This window comes from Strigops habroptila, chromosome 7 (assembly GCF_004027225.2).
Source record: "Strigops habroptila isolate Jane chromosome 7, bStrHab1.2.pri, whole genome shotgun sequence".
NCBI classification, from domain to species: domain Eukaryota; kingdom Metazoa; phylum Chordata; class Aves; order Psittaciformes; family Psittacidae; genus Strigops; species Strigops habroptila.
In genome coordinates, this window is record NC_044283.2 from 369,437 (window position 1) to 388,636 (window position 19,200).

At 65.5% G+C, this 19,200-nt stretch overlaps 3 protein-coding genes across 4 annotated transcripts; 1 reads left to right on the top strand and 2 right to left on the bottom strand.

Annotated features, from left to right (window-relative positions):
• Positions 1–836: 836 nt before the first annotated feature.
• Positions 837–11,352, bottom strand: CDC25B (cell division cycle 25B). 2 transcript variants are annotated; one of them, XM_030492345.1, is made up of 17 exons: positions 11,007–11,352; positions 10,742–10,842; positions 10,555–10,606; positions 9,399–9,440; positions 9,129–9,165; positions 8,902–9,015; positions 8,692–8,811; positions 8,368–8,502; positions 8,202–8,276; positions 7,775–7,963; positions 7,599–7,694; positions 7,167–7,229; positions 6,968–7,066; positions 6,079–6,212; positions 3,747–3,858; positions 2,264–3,559; positions 837–1,324 (listed from the first exon to the last, which is right to left on the bottom strand). In XM_030492345.1, the coding sequence occupies exons 1-16, from the start codon at positions 11,132–11,134 to the stop codon at positions 3,419–3,421; spliced, it is 1,638 nt and encodes a 545-aa protein (XP_030348205.1). In that variant the 5' UTR covers positions 11,135–11,352; the 3' UTR covers positions 837–1,324; positions 2,264–3,418. The 2 variants fall into 2 exon arrangements, with proteins under 2 accessions (XP_030348205.1, XP_030348204.1); XM_030492344.1 differs by lacking the exon at positions 837–1,324 and having other exon boundaries at positions 2,661–3,559; positions 7,775–7,968; positions 8,201–8,276.
• Positions 907–2,433, bottom strand: AP5S1 (adaptor related protein complex 5 subunit sigma 1). The gene is made up of 2 exons (XM_030492729.1): positions 2,264–2,433; positions 907–1,324 (listed from the first exon to the last, which is right to left on the bottom strand). Exons 1-2 carry the CDS (start codon positions 2,431–2,433, stop codon positions 907–909), a joined length of 588 nt encoding a protein of 195 aa, XP_030348589.1.
• A 4,279-nt stretch (positions 11,353–15,631) lies between the features above and the next one.
• On the top strand, positions 15,632–19,158 carry SPEF1 (sperm flagellar 1). Its single transcript, XM_030492360.1, has 7 exons — positions 15,632–15,766; positions 15,868–15,979; positions 16,822–16,957; positions 17,756–17,804; positions 18,015–18,063; positions 18,242–18,332; positions 18,859–19,158. The coding sequence occupies exons 1-7, from the start codon at positions 15,667–15,669 to the stop codon at positions 18,958–18,960; spliced, it is 639 nt and encodes a 212-aa protein (XP_030348220.1). The 5' UTR covers positions 15,632–15,666; the 3' UTR covers positions 18,961–19,158.
• The last annotated feature ends 42 nt before the right edge of the window (positions 19,159–19,200 follow it).

The window sequence follows — 19,200 nt, forward strand, 5'->3', positions numbered from 1 at the left end:
CCCCCAGTGCCCCATTCCCGCCGGGATCCCTCTTATCCCGAGGTGCCAGACCCATCTCCAGCCACCCCATTGACAGCAGAGGGACCAGCACCACCTGCACCAGGGACCCCCATAGCACCCAATGGGGGGACCCCAACCCGGGGTCCCTCATGGAGGGGGTGGAGGTGACCAGCACCCATTGGGCTGGTGGTGAGAAGCTTCCAGAACCCCCTGTGGGGAAAACACCCCTTTTTTAGCACCCATTTACAGTGGATGATCCGGGAACCCCAGAGCATCCCAGTCTCAGAACCATGGATCAGTCTGGTCCAGGAACCAAGGAGCATCCTGGTCCAAGAACCAAGGAGCATCCTGGTCCGGGAACCATGGAGCAGCCTGTTGCAGGAACCCCAGAGCATCCCAGTCTCAGAACCAAGGAGCATCCTGGTCTAGAAACCATGGATCAGCCTGGTCTGGGAACCATGGAGCATCCTGGTCCAAGAACCGTGGAGCATCCTGGTACGGGAACCACAGAGCATCCTGTTCCAGGAACCCCAGAGCATCCTGGTCTAGGAACCACGGATCAGCCTGGTCCGGGAACCATGGAGCATCCTGGTCTGGGAACTGTGGAGCAGCCTGTTCCAGGAACCACAGAGCATCCCAGTCTCAGAACAATGGGGCATCCTGGTCCAAGATCCATGCAGCATCCTGGTCCAGGAACCATGGATCAACCTGATCCAGGATCCATGGTCCCGGATGGTCCAGGATGGACGCAGGAATGTGGGAATGGACATCAACACCCTCCAACCCTCCCCTGACAGCATCCAGAGGGATAAACGGATCAAACCCCGCTCTTGGGCTGCCTCGTCGCTCTTTATTCCCGAGCTATGGACGGTTCCCATCCATCCCATCGGGATGAGGACATCCACCTCAGCGGGCTCTTTTGATGCCCATCTCCTGATCCAGGGCTTGCCTGAAGCCTTCATTGAGGAACAGCATCTCCCCGTGGGGCAGGAGATGCTCGAGGAGCCCATGGGCTGTATCCGGCTGGAGCAGGACATCGGCTCCGGGCTCCAGGAGCCGGAGGGAGGAGAGGAAACGCGGCGCGAGGCGGCGCAGGGTGAGCTCAGCCAACGTGAGGTTCTCCTCGGGGTCACAAACCAAAGCTAAAGCCAAAGCTCCCACTTGGAGCCAAGGCACCAACACCCGCTCGGGAAAGGGGTCTCCGGGGGGCAGCTGGAAAACGCCGCAGGGAGCGTTCCGCAGGGATACGGGATCAGCAGGGACATGGGAAGAGGAGGAAGGAGCCAACGAGGACTGCAGGAGGTGGCATTGGGTGGTCACTTGTCTAGGAGAGAAAAGGGGGGGCCACGTGTTAAGAGCACCCCAATACGTGTAGGGATGGGGTCACCACATCTATTGGGGCCCCGGGGGTCCCGCCGAGCCCTGTCCCCCCAAAAGAGGGTCTGGGGTGGGTTTGGGGTCACACTGAGCCGGGCATCACCAGGAAAGGGGGTTCCATAGAGGATGTGGTCCCATAGAGCAGGGTCCCATTGGGGGGGGGGGTTAACTCTTAGGGGTCCCACTGAGCCCAGTGTCCCCCCAAAAGGGGACTATCATGGGTTTGGGGGTCTCACCAAGGCGAGAATGGGGGGTCCTATGGACAAGGGGTGCTCCATGGAGGGGGGGTCCCATAGAGGGGGGTCTCATTGGGGTGGGTTGTCACTGAGCCCAATGTCCCCCCAAAAGGGGTCTCGGATGGGTTTGGGGTCACACCGAGCCTGGCATCACCAGGAAGGGGGGGTCCCATAGATGGGGGGTCACTCTAAGCCCAGTGTCCCCCCAAAAGGGGTCTGTCATGGGTTTGGGGGTCCCACCACGCCTGGCATTCACAAGAGAGGTCCCATGCGTAGGGGATCCCATGGGTGGGAGAGTCCCATAAAGAGGGGGGTCCCATGTGTAGGGGATCCCATGGGTGGGGGTGTCCCACGGGTGGGGGTGTCCCATAAAAGGGGTGTCTCATGGGTGGGGGTGTCCCCCCCACGGTGATGGGGTGGGGAGCGATCCCATAGAGGGGGGGGTCTCCCATGGTGGGGATGTCCCACCGGTCCCGGGGGGGGTGTCCCATGGGGGGGGTGTCCCATAGAGGGGGGTGTCTGTCCCATTGGGGGTGTCCCATAGAGGGGGGGTCTGTCCCACCGGCCCGGGGGGGGGGTCCCATGGGGGGGGTGTCCCATAGAGGGGGGGTCTGTCCCACCGGCCCGGGGGGGGGGGGTCCGGCCCGTACCTGGCCACGGCCGCGATCTGCTCCCGGCGGCGGAGGCGCTCCCGGGCGGGGTCCGGGGGGGGGTCCCCGGGGAGGGGGTCCCCGAAAGAGCGCGCGCAGAGCACGCGGCAGGGGGCGTGGCCAGCGCCGCCCTTCCCGCCCCGCGCCACCAGCACGAGCGCCCTCACCATGGCAACGCGACCCCGGCCCGATTGGCTCCGGGGGGGGAGGGAGGGGGGATGCGGAAGGAGGGGGCGGCGGGCGATTGGTGGGAGACGGAGGAGGTTGGCGTCAACCCTCTGCACGTGACAGCGGCGGGTCGTGATTGGGCGAGGCGATGCGGGGCGGCGCGGTGATTGGCTGGTGAGGGGTTGGTGGGCGGGGCAAAAGGCGGAAGTACGGCATCACCCAGCCCCGCTCCATTCACCTCCCACGGGAGTCATTGATTGGGACCATTAATAATTAATAACATCAAACAATCAATGGGGGGGGGGGGGCACAACCCGGTGGCAGCAGCTCCTGCCCCCCCATGGTGCTTCACTTGCAAGTGCTCAGCCCAACATGGGGGGGGCAAAACCCCTCCTGCCCCCCCAATTAACCTCGGAGAACTAATTACTTTAAATAAGATGGGGGGGCCCAAAATCACCCCAAACGCACCACGAACCCCCCCACAGCCCCCCCAGTGCTGCTGCGGGGGGGGATCACAACAAGGGGCACCCCTCCCAGAGGTTTAAGTGCTTTTGTACCTATAAACCCCCATTGGGGGGTCCCAGGGCTCCTGGGGGGGGGTCCCCACCTTCTTTGGGGGGTCCTGCCCAGCTCCAGACCCCCCCCAAAGGGTGTGGGGGGTGATGTGGCTGTTGGGGGGCCTTTGGGTGCAAGGGGAAGGGGTTTGGGGGGGGGAACCCCCCAAAAGAAGCCTGAACATGGCAGTGAAGTGGGGCCTTGGTGAAGCCCCCCCCCCCCCCCAAACCCCCCTATTTAGGGCCAAACCTACCCCCATTTTAGGGTAAAATGAGGTAAAACCACAACTGTGCCCCCCCCACCATGTCCCACTGCAGAGGTGGGGGATGCGGATGGGGGGGGGGGCAGGTTTGGGGCTGGGAGCTGCTGCCCCACAGCAGCCCCATGGGGCTGGGGGGTGTCGAGGGGTCCCCCATGGGCTGGGGGGGGCGCTCAGCAGTCCTTGAGGCGGCTGTAGAGCTCCCTCTTGCTGCGCTCCCCGGCCCAGGTCCGGCTCTTGAGGCGGAAGCGCCGCAGGTCCTCCTTGAAGTCCTCGTGGTGCATGGGCCGGTAGTCCTGCGGCTCGCAGTGGCTCTGGGCACCCACAGGCAGGGGTCAGGACCCCCCCGGAACCCCCCCACCCCGCAGGCACCGTCCCCATGGAGGATGCTCAGAGCCACCCCAGGGCAGGGTTTGGGGGCACAGAAGGTGTTTCCCCCCCACCCCAAGTCCTTGCCCTTGTGCCGGGGACCCCCCCGGCACCCACAGAGTGGGGGCTCACCTGGTACTGGGGGAAGAACTCGCGGTACCCCCCCTTCAGGACGTAGAGCTCGGGGTAGTGCAGGTTGGGGTACTCGTTGCAGGCTCGGTCCTTCTCCCTCACGAACCGGCACCTGCGGAGATCCCCATCAGACAGTTCCCAGCAGCCGATTCCCGGCGGCCCCCCCGTAACGGAGCAATCGATGGGGCCCTTTCCCGGGTTTCTGGGTTTGTGGAAGGGGGAATGGAAGAATTCCCGCTCCTGGAGCAAACACATCCGTGAGGCAGCTCCAGGGGCAGGGAGCTTGCTGCGGGGTAAGGAGGGAGGAGCTGCTCCTAAGGAAGCTCAGCCCGGGTTTGATCCGGCCCTGAGCCCCCGGCCCCTTGCACAGGCTCAGCACCAGCCTGCAGGGCCCAAGCACCGCCCGGCCCCGAGCCTGGGCTCTGCTTCGGCGTCAGAGAATCAGCCACAGAGTCACGGAATCAAACATAGAATCGATCGAACGTGGAATCAATCAGAGAATCAGAATCATTCAGAGAATCAAAGAATCATTCATAACATCTTTCATAGAATCGATCAATCATTCATAGAATTACAGAATCAAAGAATCAGTCACAGAAGCATAGAATCAATCAAACATAGAATTACAGAATCAAAGAATCAGTCACAGAAGCATAGAATCAATCAAACATAGAATCAATCAAACATAGAATCAATCAAACATAGAATCAATCAAACATAGAATCAATCAAACATAGAATCAATCAAACATAGAATCAATCAAACATAGAATCAATCAAACATAGAATCAATCAAACATAGAATCAATCAAACATAGAATCAATCAAACATAGAATCAATCAAACATAGAATCAATCAAACATAGAATCAATCAAACATAGAATCAATCACAGATTCATGGAATCAGAGAATCAATCACAGAATCAATCACAGGATCGGAATCATTCATAGAATTGAAGAATCATTCATAAAATCATTGATAGAATTATAGAATCAAAGAATCAATCACAGAATCAATCACTGAATCACAGAATCAATCACAGAATCACTCATGGGTTCATAGATTCATAGAATCAACCACAGAGTCTTAGAATCAATCCCAGAATCGTAAAAATCAATCCTAGAATCAGAATCCATCATAGAATCATTCCTAGAATCCGTACTCGGCTCAATCCCAGGCTCAATCCCAGGCTCATGGAATCAATCACGGAACCAACCAGGTTGGGGAAGAGCCTTCAGCCCCCCCGGCCCATCCATTCCCCCTGCACTTCCCATCCCTCCCATCCTCCCGACACAACACTGAGCTCTGGGAAGCCCCCTCCCTGCCTCAGCACCAGATTTGGGCCCCGAGGTGAGCATTTCCCTCCCTAACACCCTAAACACACCATTCGGCTGCTCTCCCCATGGTCTGATCCGTTAAAACAGCCTCCTGGCACCGCGTGAGCCCTTTCGCACACCGGCACCGTCGGGCATTTATCGCTCCCCATCCGATGGAGCCCACAGACCGGCCCCGTTGCCCCTTCGGTAGCCTCGTAGCGTCCTCAGGAGAAGGTTAACCCCAAATAGCTCAAAGGCACTAAACCAGCGCCGGAGGGGCCCGGCAGGCACAGCGGGGTCGCTGTGATTTAACGGGATAACCGGGAGTCCGAAGGAATAACGGGAATGAGACGTTTCTCCTCTCTGTTTGCAATGGAAACGCTGAGGTTGAGTCACACCAAAACCTCGGCCCTTCCTGCCCCAAACAAGGTGCTGCAGCCCAGTTCCTAAACCTGCTGCTTCCTCCTTGCTCATGGTCAACCCCAGCCGTAAATAATAGGTATAGAGTGATAACATCGAATTCCAGCCTGTGGGAGAGGGCAAGGGGATGGGGATGCAAAGGGGATGCAAGGGGGATGCAAAGGGGATGCAAGGGGGGATGCAAGGGGGGATGCAAGGGGGGATGCAAGGGGGGATGCAAGGGGGATGCAAGGGGGGATGCAAGGGGGATGCAAAGGGGGATGCAAAGGGGGATGCAAGGGGGATGCAAGGGGGGATGCAAAGGGGGATGCAAAGGGGATGCAAAGGGGGATGCAAAGGGGATGCAAAGGGGGATGCAAGGGGGATGCAAGGGGGGATGCAAGGGGGGATGCAAGGGGGGATGCAAAGGGGATGCAAAGGGGGATGCAAAGGGGATGCAAAGGGGGATGCAAGGGGGGATGCAAAGGGGGATGCAAAGGGGGATGCAAAGGGGGATGCAAAGGGGGATGCAAGGGGGGTGGGATGGGGATGTGAAGGGGTTGTGGCTCCAGCCGTGCCCGGGGGGGTCCCGCAGCCCCGTTGTCCCCCCACTCACATCCTGGGCCCCCTCTCGGAGGAGAACTCGCAGTGGAAGATGACGATGACCCTCTTGGAGGCGTCGAAGGGCACGATGGGCTTCCTGAGCAGGAACTCCTCCGCATCCTGCTCCAGCGGCAGGTTAACGGCGCCCTGCGGGGGACAGGAGCCCCGTCACCCCCCACATCCCTGTTCATCCCGGGGGGGCAGTTTGCTCCCCCCAGCATCACCCATCCACTGCGGCACCATCAGCCTTCAGCCTTCCAGCTGGGCCTCAGCACCTCTGGGGTGCTCAGCACCACTGGGGGCTGCTGAACCTCTTCTGGGTGCTCAGCACCTTTGGCGCGGCTCAGCCCCGCTGAGGTTGGATGGGGGGGTCCCCAGTTTGCTTCCCCCAGCCCCCAGCATCACCCAGCTACTGGGGCACCATCAGCCCTTCTCCTTTCAACTGGAGCTCAGCACCTTTAGGGGGTGCTCAGCCCCTTGTGGGGTCTCAGCACCTCTGCGGGGGGGGCTCAGCATCTTTGGGGGGGGCTTATCCCCTCTGAGGTTCAATGGGGGGGTCCCCAGTTTGCTTCTCCCAGGCTCCAGCATCACCCCATCCACTGCGGCACCATCAGCCTTCAGCCTTCTGACTGGGGCTCTGCACCTTTGGGAGCTGCTCAACCTCTTGTGGGTGCTCAGCACCTTTGGGGGGGCTCAGCACCTGCGGGAGCTGCTCAGCCCCTCTAAGGTTCAATGGCTTTGTTTCCCTCAGTCTCCGGGATCATCCCATCTACTGGGGCACCATCAGCCTTCAGCCTTCCAGCTGGGGCTCAGCACCTTCAGGGGGTGCTCAGCACCTTTGGGGGGCTCAGCCGCCTCTGGTGCCCGCTGTGTTTGCCCCCCCCATGCCGTGCCCCCCTCACCTTGATGTGCCCGCCCTCGTACTCGTAGGGGTAGCGGCAATCCACGATCACGCAGCTCTCGATGAGGCCGCTGAACTGCCCCGTCAGCACCGCCACCATCTGCGTGTGGGGGGAGCCCGTCACGGGGGGGGGGGGCACGGGGGGGGGACCACCCCATGGGGGTGCAGGGGTCGGGGGGGGGGGGCTGCTGCTCACCCACCATGGCAGGAGAGATGTACTTCAGGTCCTGGTGCTTCCCCTCCACTGTCTGCAGGAGGTAAGCCTGGGGGAGAGATGGGCTGGGGTCCGTCATGGGGACACCCCCAGACCTGCACCCCCAGAGCTGCAGCACCCCCATGGCCCCGCAGCACCCCCATTACCCTGCAGCACCCCATGGCCCTGCAGCACCCCATGGCCCCGCAACACCCCCAGACCTGCAGCATCCCATGGCCACACAGCACCCCCAGACCTGCAGCACCCCATGGCCCTGCAGCACCCCATGGCCCTGCAGCACCCCCAGACCTGCAGCACTCCATGGCCCTGCAGCACCCCCATTACCCTGCAGCACCCCATGGCCCTGCAGCACCCCCAGACCTGCAGCACCCCATGGCCCTGCAGCACCCCATGGCCCTGCAGCACCCCATGGCCCCACCTTGGAGAAGTCCCCGATGAGCTCCCGGTGGTCGCTGCCCAGCAGGGCGCCGATGTCCTGGTGGCAGAGGGACCTGGAGCGCAGGAGCCGTGCTGCCTGTGGGGACACAACCGGAGCTCAGCGCAGGGGGGACCGGGACGGGATGGACCAGGCAGGACCCCGCTCCCGGCACCCACCGGCTCCACCACAGGCTCCTCGCCCGGGGTCCCGGCCACGCTGCGGCGGCGCTTGGTCCTGACCGGGCTGTCGCGGTCCCTGTCCCGGTCCCGGGGCCGGTCCATGCGCTTCAGGATGGGTCTGATGACGGTGCTGGGCAGCGAGGGCGAGCGGAAGAGCTGCCGACACTTGCTGCGCCGCGGGGGACACTGCGGGCAAGGCACGGAGCTCCGTGGGGCACCGGGCACAGCCCATGGGGCTCCGTGGGGCACCCCATGGAGCTGCCCTGGGGTCTGGCATCACCCCCCCAGCACCATGCGGGTGCAGGGACCAGGCTCCTGCTCCGGTCCCACCACATCGGAGGTGCTGCTCCCCCCCCCCCAGACCCCACCTTGGGGACCCCAGCGGGGTCCTCGGGGTGACACCGAGCCCCAGAGCTCCACGTACCGGCTCCGGCTCCTCGCTCCTCACCAGCGGCGCGGTCAGCAGCGTCTCCATCCCCTGCGGCACCGCGGCTCCGCTCTGCCCGCGGGAAGGGGGAGGATGGATGGGATGAACCCGGCTGCTTCCCCCCCCCCCCCCCGGCACCCCCCCATCCATCCCGCTTCCCAACCTTCATCTCCTCCTCATCCAGGATCTCCATGAAGCCGTCGTCGTCCTCCTCGGCCATGGAGCAGGTCAGGGAGCAGCGCCGCAGGACGATGGGGCTCTCCCCTTGGGGGACATTCTCCTTCTCGGGGGGGTCAAACTGGGGACGACACCACCAGGAGTGGGGGGGGCAGCCCCACACCAGCCCTGCTTGGAGATGGGGTGTCCCCATAACCCACCCCCCACCCCCCATCCAGGGGTCTCCAGGCACATTTGGAGCAGTGGATCCCAGCTCAGCATCCCCCCCATTCCCATTGCCCCCCCCCCCCGACCCCCCCATCCCTCTCACCAGCAGGTCGGGCGCGGAGCTGGGTCTCTGGGCGAAGGGGTCCCTGCCCATGGCCCCATCGCTGGTGGGCACCCGGCTGCGCCCCCCCGGCCTCTGCGGCTTCTTGAACACAAACCCCTCCTGCAATGCGGGGGGGGGGACACACGGTGTTAACACCCCCCGTGGCCCGGCCCCGGCCCCCCCCCTCCCGGCCCGTGCCGTGCCCCTCACCGTGGCCTCGGGCTCCCTCCTGCCCTGCTCGCTGCCCCTGCGGGCGCAATTCCCGTTGAATTCCCGGCAGTGGGAGATGTTCCTGAGGACCGGGCTGGCGCCCAGCAGCCGCGGCTGTGGGGTGGGAATTGGGGGGGTCAGGGGGGCTGCAGAGCCCCTGCTCCATCCCCATCCCCATCCCCATCCCAGCAGGATCCAGCTCAGCCCCGCACAGCCCCAGCACTCACCGGCAGCGAGTGGATCCTCCGGATGGGGAGCTTATTGCTGCAAGAGGCCGGGAAAAGAAGGGATTGAATGGGAGAAGATGCTCTGGATGGGTGGTGTCCGACCCCCCCAGGGGCTGGCAGGGCCCCCCCTTGACCCACAGTGGGGTGAGCCCCCCCCCCAGAGCTCCCCATAGAAGGTCCAAGGAACACGGCTGGAGCGTGATGCGGATGCTGGGAAGGGAATGGGGGCACAGCCTGGACCCGGGGGGGGGCCCAGCCCCATTCACTCACTCTTTGAGGACTCTCCCCGCCTCCAGCACCGCCTTCTCGAAGCTGTGGGGAGAGGGAAGCCGCGGTTGGGGGGGGGTGCACCCCATAACCGAGCAGCGCAGACCCCCGGGGGGGGGGGGAGGGAGGCAGCTCCAGCCCTCACCGTGCCCCCCCCCCGCGGTGGGGGGGGTTCAGCCCCACAAAGGGTTAAAGCCCCATCTGGCCCAGGCCGGGGGTCCCAGCCCCGCGCCGGGGTGGTCGCGGCCCCCCCGCTCCCCGCGCACACAAAGGGGCCCCGCTCTCCACCTGTATGTAAATGCTCCCGCACCCGCAGCAACGGGACATGGGCCGGGGGCCATATGGGACCCCCCCCCCGCCCCAGCTGCCCCCGCGTCACCATCTGCCCCCCCCCCCGCTCCCATTCACCGGCACATCTGCCGCGGTTGGACCCTGCCAACGGCAGCCGGGGGGGGGGGGGGCTGCAGAGCCCCGCACCCTGCGCAGCGCTGTGCCTCGGACCGGCACCGGGACCCCCCCATGGAACCCCCAGAGCTGGCCGGGGGGTGCTGGGAGCCAGGGGGGGCTCAGCACCCTCACAAGGCAGCCATCCCCCCATCCATAGATTCCCCCCAACCATATATATCTCCCCCCACCCATATAAATATATATCTCCCCATCTATATATATATCCCCCTCTCCATATATATATCCCCATCTATATATATATACACCCCCCCACCCATATATATATCCCCCATTCATACATATATCCCCCATCCATGTATATATATTTCTCTCTCCATCCATACATATATCCTCCCTACATATATATGTGTATATATACATATATACGTCTCCCCCCCATATATATATATTCCCCCCCACCCCCAATCCTATATTCCCCCCCCATCCATGCCGCCAACCCCGGAAGAGCACTTGGCCGAGCCATGGCAAGCAGCACCCATGGGCTTCCTGCCTGCACCCGCTGCCAGCCCCTGCCTGCGGTGGGTGCCCCCCAGCACACGGCGGTGTCTCACCCCCCATAGCAGATGTGGGGGGCACAGCGGGAGGCTCAGCCCCCCAGCGAGGGTGGGGAGGGCCGTGCTGCTGCGGGAGCATTGGGGTGGGGGTAAAAGTGGGGAGCCCCGGGGGGGGGACACGGGGTTGGGGCACTCACACGTCCTCCAGCACCGCAGGGTCCTGCTGCGGGGGGGAGTCCAGCCCCAGTCCTGCGGGAACAAGGGGCAGGGGAGCAGCGGGGGGGGGGGGTCAGACCCCATTGGGCAGCGGGGACCCCCCCTAGCACTCCCCGCCTCCCAGCACCCCCCAACAGAGGGGAACCCCCCCCCAGCACCCCCACTCACCCGCATCCGACGACTCGGAGGAAACGGAGTCCCGGGGGGGCTCCCCGCCCCGGTTTTGGGGGGTCACCCCCCCCACCCGCCGCTTCGGAGTGTCCCAATGGCTGCAGACAGGGAGGAAAGGGGGGGGGTGTCAGCCCGTGGGGACCCCCCGGTTCCCCCTTCTAAACTACTGAGGTTATGGGGGGGGTGTCTCCAAACCGAACCCCCCCATGGCACGGTCCGGACCCCCCCCCGGAGCCCCCCGGCACCCCCCGAGCCCCCTCACCTGCCCAGCCCCGCAAGGTTGTCCATGTCCAGCGCCAGCGTGGTGACCGGGGAGCTCACCGGCACCGGCACCGGCGCCGGGGCCGTGCCCCCCCGGGCCGGCAGCGCCCGCCCGCCCCGCTCCGCCATGCGGGACCGGCCCGAAACCAATGAATTAATCCTGCTCCAGAGGGAGATGTGGCTGTGTCCCGTCCCGGCGCGGGCCGCGCTCGGTGCCGGTTCCCGCGGATGGGGGGGGGGGGGGGCAGGATGCCGGTACCCGGGGATGGGGGCTCCGGGGGGGGGGGGCGGGACGCGGGCCCGGGCCGCGCGCGCCGCCGCCGCCCCTATTTATATTCGAAAAATAACAGGGGAGCGGCGGGGCGGGAGCCGAGGGGCGGCACCGGGACACGGGGCAGGGCCACGGAGCCGCGGGGGGGGCACGGGGGCATGGGGGGTGTGGCTGGGGGGGCATGGAGGGGGGCATGGTTTGGGGGTGCATGGTTTGGGGGGTGCATGGAGGGGGTATAGCAGGGGGGGGCATGTGAAAGGCTGCTTGGCTGGAAAGGACCGCGAGAGGTTTATAGCTGGGGGGGCACATGGAGGGAACATGCCGGGGGGGGACATGGACACATAGAGGGGGGCATGGCTGGAGGGGTGCGTGGTTTGAGGGGCACATGGAGGGGTATATGGCTTGGGGGGGTGTGAAGGGGTGCATGGCTGGGAGGGACATGGCTGGGGGGGTACATGGTGGGGGGGACATCACTGGAATGATGCGGCTGGGGGGGCATGGAGGGCTGCGTGGTTTGGGGGATGCATGGAGGGGGTCATGGCTGGGGGGTACATGGAGGCGTACATGGCTTGGGGGAACACGGGGGGGCATGGCCGGGGAGCACGGGGGGGCGCATGGCTTGGTGGGGTGCTGAGGAGTGCAGGGAGTGGGACATGGCTGTGGGGCTGTCCATGGCTGGGGGGCATGGAATGGTGCATGGACTGGGGGGACATGGCTGGGGGGCACATAGACGGGTCCACGGTTTGGGGGTGCGTGGGGGGGGGGCGCTCAGCTGGGGAGGGTGGGAGGACACAGACGGGTGCCCGTGCACAATGGTGTGACCCTGGGGGGTCCCAGTGTTCAGACACAGTCCCCCCCATCCCCATCCCCATCCCCAGCCATGTGCCAGCTCCTGGCCTGGAGCGGGGGGGGGTCCCGTAGAGCTGCCCCTCGCCCCGCTGCCCCCCCCCGTGCCAAAGCCACATGTCACCGTGTGCCCCATGTGCCACGGTGCTGCCGAGCCCCAAACGCTGACCCCGGCCTGGCCCCAGCGCTGCTCCGTCCCGGGGAGGGGGGTGTCTCCATCCCGGCGGGGGCTTCCCGGTGGGAAGGCGGCAGGAATGTGGCGCGGCCGCGGCCTGGGTGGCCGCCCCATGGCCGCCATCCATTGTCCCGGCCCCATTCCTGCCTTTCAGAGGGGAAAGAAAGGAGGAGGGAGGGGGGACGGGATGGAGACCCCCCCCCCAGCCAGGGCAGGGCAGGGACAGGCGGGGGGGGGTCAGCAGTACCACCTCCCCGACACCCCCATGAGCCTGTGCAAGGCAATGGGGGTCCCGTGGCCATGGGGGTGCCCCATGGATGGGGTCAGGCAGCCCTTGGGGGGGTACCCGGCCCCCCCCCCCCACTCCTGGGTGGCTGCAGGACGTGCTCCATGGCCACCAAGGGCTTTAATTGCTTCCAGCCACACACGGATGGGCCGGGGGGGCCCGAGCCCACCCCATGGGGGGATGTGGGATCAGGGGTGACCCCCAGAGCTCCCCCCTCATGCCCGGGGTGTGGGGCGCGCTGTGGGGGGGCCGCAAGGGGCTGGCTCACTTTAATGGCCACACAGCAGGAGCTGCCATGGGGATGGCTCTAATGGATGGGGATGGGGATGGGGATGGGGGGGGACTGTTTGCAGTGGAAGGGCTGGACTGGGGGGGCCCCACAGCATCACACCCCATTGGGGCCTCCCCGAGCCCCTCAGCCAGCCTGGGCTGCCCCAATGGGGGACAGACCCCCCTCAACAGGATGTAATCCCACAGCATCCCGCTTTCCCTCCGCTTTCCCTCCCAGCCTGGCTGCTCTGGGTGGGGATTTGCTCCAGAAATCCCCAAATCTTCCCTAACATCCTTCCCCTGACCATGGAAAACCCACTTTCTGCCCCAAAATCCTCTCATGGCAAATCCGTCCAGCTGCTTTTCCCAAGTTTTTATGGCTGTGGATGGGGGGGCTCAGTGCCGTGCGTGGGGGCACCGTGGAAGGACCCCGGTGCTCTCGGTGCTGGCACCGGGAATGGGATGATGCAGGGATGCAGGAAGCAGGAGATTTGTATCGGTGCTGGCTCCTTGGTGCTGTTCCCAAGGGATCTGTGGGGCAGGATTGTTGTCCCTGCCCATGGCAGGGGTTGGAACTGGATGACCTTAAGGTCCATGGTTCTATGACGGCAGGATCCGGATCCTTCCCTGCTGGTGCCCTGTGGATGAGGGATGGAGCATCCTGTGGTCCCCATGGTCCTGTGGGGCAGCCTGTGGCCAGCACACACCGAGGTGGCCGGTGTCACCCCCAGCATTGCCAAACCACCAGCTCCGGGGGTCACCCCCCCCCCAGCCCATGGGTGATGTGGAGCTTTGGGAGCCTTGGCACCAAAACTGACAGATTTGGGACACCTTTAAAGGCTCTAAAGTGGGTGAGATGGGGGAGCACAGGAGGAGGAGGAGGATGACGGTGTGGCTGCCCCATCCCTGGCAGTGTTCAAGGCCAGGTTGGACACAGGGGCTTGGAGCAACCTGCTCTAGTGGAAGGTGTCCCTGCCCGGGGCAGGGGCTGGAGCTGGGCGGGTTTAAGGTCCCTCCACCCCAGCCCTCCCCGGCTCGGTGGCGGTGGCAGAGCCGTGGCTGCGGGGAAGGCTCCGGGTGCGGCTCCTGCGCTGAGCCCTCCCCACCCCGGAGCATCCTGGCGGCGGGAGGAAGCGGCCCAGGGCGGCTCCGTCCCCCCCTTCCTGTTCTGCTGCTCTCGGTTCCGCTGCTGCGGCACCGGGGCTGCTGCCGGGCCCGGCCCCACCGCGGGCAGCGGGTTCCGGCTCCTCACACCCGGGTGGGTTCTGGTTTGGCCACAAATAACCCATTTCGGGCTGGTTTTATCTGCAGCGAGGAGCGAGCCGGGGCTGAGCCCCGGGGGCTGCCCCGACCCACCTCCCCGGGGATGGAGCCCGTGATGGGGCTTATCGGTGTCCCCAGCACCCACCCACCCCGGTATCGCTGCCCACAGTGCCCTAATCTGCCCGCTCCTGCCCGTGCGCCGGTGCTGGAGCAGCCCCATGGGTGCTGGTGCCGGGGGTACCGGGGTGCTGGTGTCCCGGGGGGTCCCCGCTGCCCACCCACAGCCGTGACTGGTTCTGCTGCAGCCCCGGGCTGGGAGAGGTGGCTCGGCTGATGGGGTGCTGAGCAAGGTCCGGCCTCCAGGATGAAGATCAGTTTGAGGTGCTGCCCTTGGCCATGGGCACCCCAAGCCTGCGCCCGGGGCCTGCCACCGCTGCTGGGATGGACATCTCGGTGGGGACCGGCATCTCAACCGGGATGGACCATTCCCGGGGCTGGATACCATGGCTGGGATGGGCCCCATGGCTGGGATGGGCCCCGTGGCTGGGATGGACCCTTCCCCTTTGGGGGGACACCTCTTTGGGATGGGCACCTCAGCTGGGGCAGACCCTTCCCCATGTCCCACCAGCTGATGGGACACACACACACACAGAGCCCGTCGCTCACTTGTGAAGCCCTTGTTCTAAGCCCCCCCTGTTGCTCAGAGACCCCGGTCCCCCATTGCTCAGAGACCCCGGTCCCCCATCGCTCAGGATCCCCCCCTGCTCGAAACCCTCAGTTCCCCATTGTTCAACCCCCCCTATTGCTCAGAGCCCCCTTCATTGCTCTGAACCCCCCAGTCAGGACCCCCAGGACCCCCCCATTGCTCTAAACCCCACAGACGCCCATTGCTCAGAGCGACCCCACTGCTCAGCCCGCCCATTGCTCAGCCCCCCCATTACTCAGTGCCACCCCAACGTTCAGACCCCCCCCATCACTCAGCCCCCCCCAATCGCTCAGAGCCCCCTCATTACTCAGTCCCCCCCCACTGCTCAGCCCCCCATCACTCAGCCCCCCACTTGCTCAGCGCCTCCTCCATCACTCAGCCCCCCCATCGCTCAGCCCCCCCATTGCTCAGCATCCCCCCATCGCTCAGCCCCCCCATTGCTCAGCCCCCCCATTACTCAGCATTCCCCCATTGCTCAGCCCCCCATCACTCAGCCTCCCCCATTTCTCAGCCTCCCATCACTCAGCCCCCCATCGCTCAGCCCCCCATTACTCAGCCCCCCCATTTCTCAGCCCCCCCATTGCTCAGCGCCCCCCATTGCTCAGCCCCTCATTGCTCAGCCCTCCCATTTCTCAGCCCCCCCCATTTCTCAGCTCCCCATCGCTCAGCCCCCCATTACTCAGCCCCCCCACTACTCAGCCCCCCCCATCGCTCAGGCCCCCTGTTCTCAGCCCCCCCATCGCCCCTCCATCACCCCCCCCCGAGGCCGCCCGTTGCCAGGCGACGCCCGTTGCTCCCGGCATGCCCCGCGCGGCTGTTGCCATGGCGGCGGGACGCGGCTCTGATGATGGCGGCGGGCGGCGGCGCGGGGCTGTGCGCGTGGCTGGACACGGTGCCGCTGTCCCGGCCCCGCAGGGACATCGCCCGCGACTTCAGCGACGGCGGTGCGGGACGGGGGGCACCGCGCACCGGGCACCGCGCACCGGGCACCGCGCACCGGGCGGGGGCAGGGCCCGCCGTGACCGCCGTCCCGCTGTCCCCCCAGTGCTGGCCGCGGAGGTGGTGAAGTTCTTCTTCCCCGCCATGGTGCAGCTGCACAGCTACGTGCCCGCCAGCTCCACCGCGCAGAAACTCGCCAACTGGGGCCACCTCAACAGGTACCGCGGCGGGCGGCGCCCCCCGGCCCCGCAGAGTGCCCCTGCCCCACAGCAACCACTGCCCCACAGCGCCCCCCCGGCCCCACAGCGCCCCCCCGTGCCCGCAGTGTCCCCCTGTGCCCCACAGCGCCCCCCGGCCCCGCAGCGCCCCCCGTGCCCCCAGTGTCCCCCTGTGCCCCACAGCGCTCCCCGGCCCCGCAGAGTGCCCCTGCCCCACAGCAACCACTGCCCCACAGCGCTCCCCGGTCCCGCAGCGCCCCCCGTGCCCGCAGTGTCCCCCTGTGCCCCACAGCGCCCCCCGGCCCCGCAGAGTGCCCCTGCTCCGCAGCACCCTCCTGCCTACAGCACCCCCCGGCCCCGCAGCACCTCCTGTGTCCCACAGCACCCCCGGTCCCACCGTGTCCCTGCATCACAGCACCCCGGCCCCATAGCACCCTCCTGCCCCACAGCACCCCGTGGCCCCGCAGTGTCCCTGCACCACAGTGTCCGTGCACCACAGCACCCCCCTGCCCCACAGCATGTCCCTGCCCCACAGCACCCCCTGTGCCCCACAGCATGTCCCTGCCCCACAGCACCCCCCTGCCTCACAGCACCCCTCCACCCCAGTGTCCCTGCCGCACAGCAGCCCCCGTGCCCCACAGCATGTCCCTGCCCCACAGCACCCCCGTGCCCCAGTGTCCCTGCCGCACAGCACCCCCCTGCTCCACAGAGTGTCCCTGCCCCAGCAGGGACTCGCTGAGGGCACTGTGGGGCAGGGGGTGCTGTGGGGCAGGGGATGCTGTGGGGCAGGGGCAGCAGCCTCCTCCCTGCACCCCCGGGTGCTCCTTCCCCCCCCGGCGCAGGAAGGTGCTGAGCAAGCTGAACTGCTGCCTGGCGCAGGATGTGATCCGGCAGGTGGTGCAGTGCCGGCCGGGCGCGGCCGAGCGGGTCCTGCTGCTGCTGCGGAGCAGGATCCAGGAGAAGCTCAGGCAGAAGAAGGTGCGGGCGGGCCCAGGCCGGGGCCGAGGGGCCGCGGGAAGGGGGCACCCAATGGGCTGGAAGGGACCGGAGCAGTGTCTGAAGGGGGCTACGGGGGTGCTGGAGTGGGACCTTCATCACCGGAGAGGGACTCAGGTTGACTGCACCGACCCCTCCGTGCGGTGGCTTCTTGCCCTCATCACTCTCCAGCCCATGGCACAGGGAGTCATGGAATGGTTTGGGGTGAAGGGACCTTAAAGCTCCTCCAGCTCCAACCCCTGCCCCGGGCAGGGACACCTTCCACTAGAGCAGGTTGCTCCAAGCCCCTGTGTCCAACCTGGCCTTGAACACTGCCAGGGATGGGGCAGCCACAGCTTCTCTGGGCACCCTGTGCCAGCGCCTCAGCACCCTCACAGGGAAGAGCTTCTGCCCCAGAGCTCATCTCAATCTCCCCTCTGGCAGGTTAAAGCCATTCCCCTTGGCCTGTCCCTACAGGCCCTTGTCCAAAGCCCCTCTCCAGGTTTCCTGGAGCCCCTTTAGGCACTGGAGCTGCTCTAAGCCCCTCCTCAGGGCAGTGAATGAGGCAGGAATCGAGGCAGGGGCATCCCAGCCCTGCCTTCGGGCTGTAACCCCCTGCTCTGCACCAGCCTCTCCTCCTCTGGGAGCGAACCCCTCATCCCAATGCTCCGGACACACTGGGGTGCCCTGTTCCCCCATTCCCTGCCATCAGCCCCCTTCCTGCTCTGTGTGGGGCCCCCATGGGGTGACCCCCTGCTCATGGCCAGGCCTGATGGGTGTTTTCCTGCCCTCTCCATGCAGGATCCCGGTGCCCGGGCGGCGCTGGGAGAGCTCAGCTACCTGGAGACAGGTACAGACAGTGTGGGAACGGGGAGGATGTCCCCATATCCCACCCCTGCACTGCGACATTCCTGATCCCTGGGGGGGGCACACACAGCCCTGCCTCATGCTGGGGCACCAATAGCGACCCTGGTCAGCCCTGAGGGGCAGGAGGTGCTGCCGCAATGGGGTGTCCCCATGGAGGGGGGGCAGATCCTGCTCTAACTCCTGTGTTATCCAGGGGACTCCAAGGCAGGAGGATGCACCCACGAGTCTCCCAAGGCTGCAGGGTAAGGGCAGGGGTGCTGCAGGGGTGCTGCAGGGGTGCTGCAGGGGTGCTGGGGGGCTGTGCAGGGATGGGGCTCTGGGGGATGTAAGGAGCAGCTGTGCCCGGTGCAGCCCCATGGGCTGTGAGTGATGCTGCAGGGGGGGTCAGTGGTTATCCCGGTGTTCCCATTCCCGATCCAGCGCGCAGAAGCCTCCCCCGGGGCACAGCACCGTGTGCCTGCAGCAGGCAGAGCGGGAGCAGGCCCTGCTCCTGGCACAAGAGACCATCCAGGTGAGCCCGTGGGATGGCACCGGGGCAGGGACAGGCTCCCTTTGCCTCCCCCCCATCCTGTGCCACCCTCCGGGGCTGCACCCGGCTCCGGTGGCACCTCTGGGTGCGGGACACATCAATCCATGATTCCCAAGGGATCCCAACCCTCATCCTCTCTGCTGGGTGATGAGGGCGATGCAGGGTGGGCACAGACCCTCTGCGCACTGAGGCCCTGCAGGGCTGTGGCTCTGTCTTGCCTAAAAATGATGGTTTCCTACCGGAAAACATCTCCTAAGATGTAAAATCCAGGTAAAATTCCAGGTCCTGGGAATCCTGGGCTGTGTTTTAGGGTATTAACAGAGTGTGGGTGGTGGGAACTGGAACAGGGACCCCAAACCTGGCGCTGGTCCTCGCCTGCCTCGGTTTCCCCCTGGAAGAGGTGGTGGGTGGCCCTGGGTGCCCCGAGCTCGCAGTTCCCCCTCCCGGAGCGGGGCTGGGGCGCACGGATGGACCTCCCCGCCCCAATCCCTGCGGGAATGTCGCTCAGATCCTGCAGCTGAAGGTGTGGAGGTTGGAGGAGCTGCTGCGCCTCAAGAACGTGCGCATCGACGACCTGAGCCGGCTGCTGCGGGAGGCCCAGCAGCGCTGAGCGCGGCGCTCCCGGTGTTCCCGGTGCTCCCGGTGTTCCCAGTGACACCAGTTCCCAGCAGCGACTCGCAGGCCAAGAGCCAGAGGTGGCATTTGCAGAAGTGGGAATGCGGTGCCCACCTCAGGGCACGGCTCTGCTTCATCCCATCCTTCCCGTGACAGGGATGTTGGGAATTAAATATCCATGTTGTTGTTTGGAGACAACCTGTGAGGCTGTGGGGGGGTCCTGGGGGGTTATTTC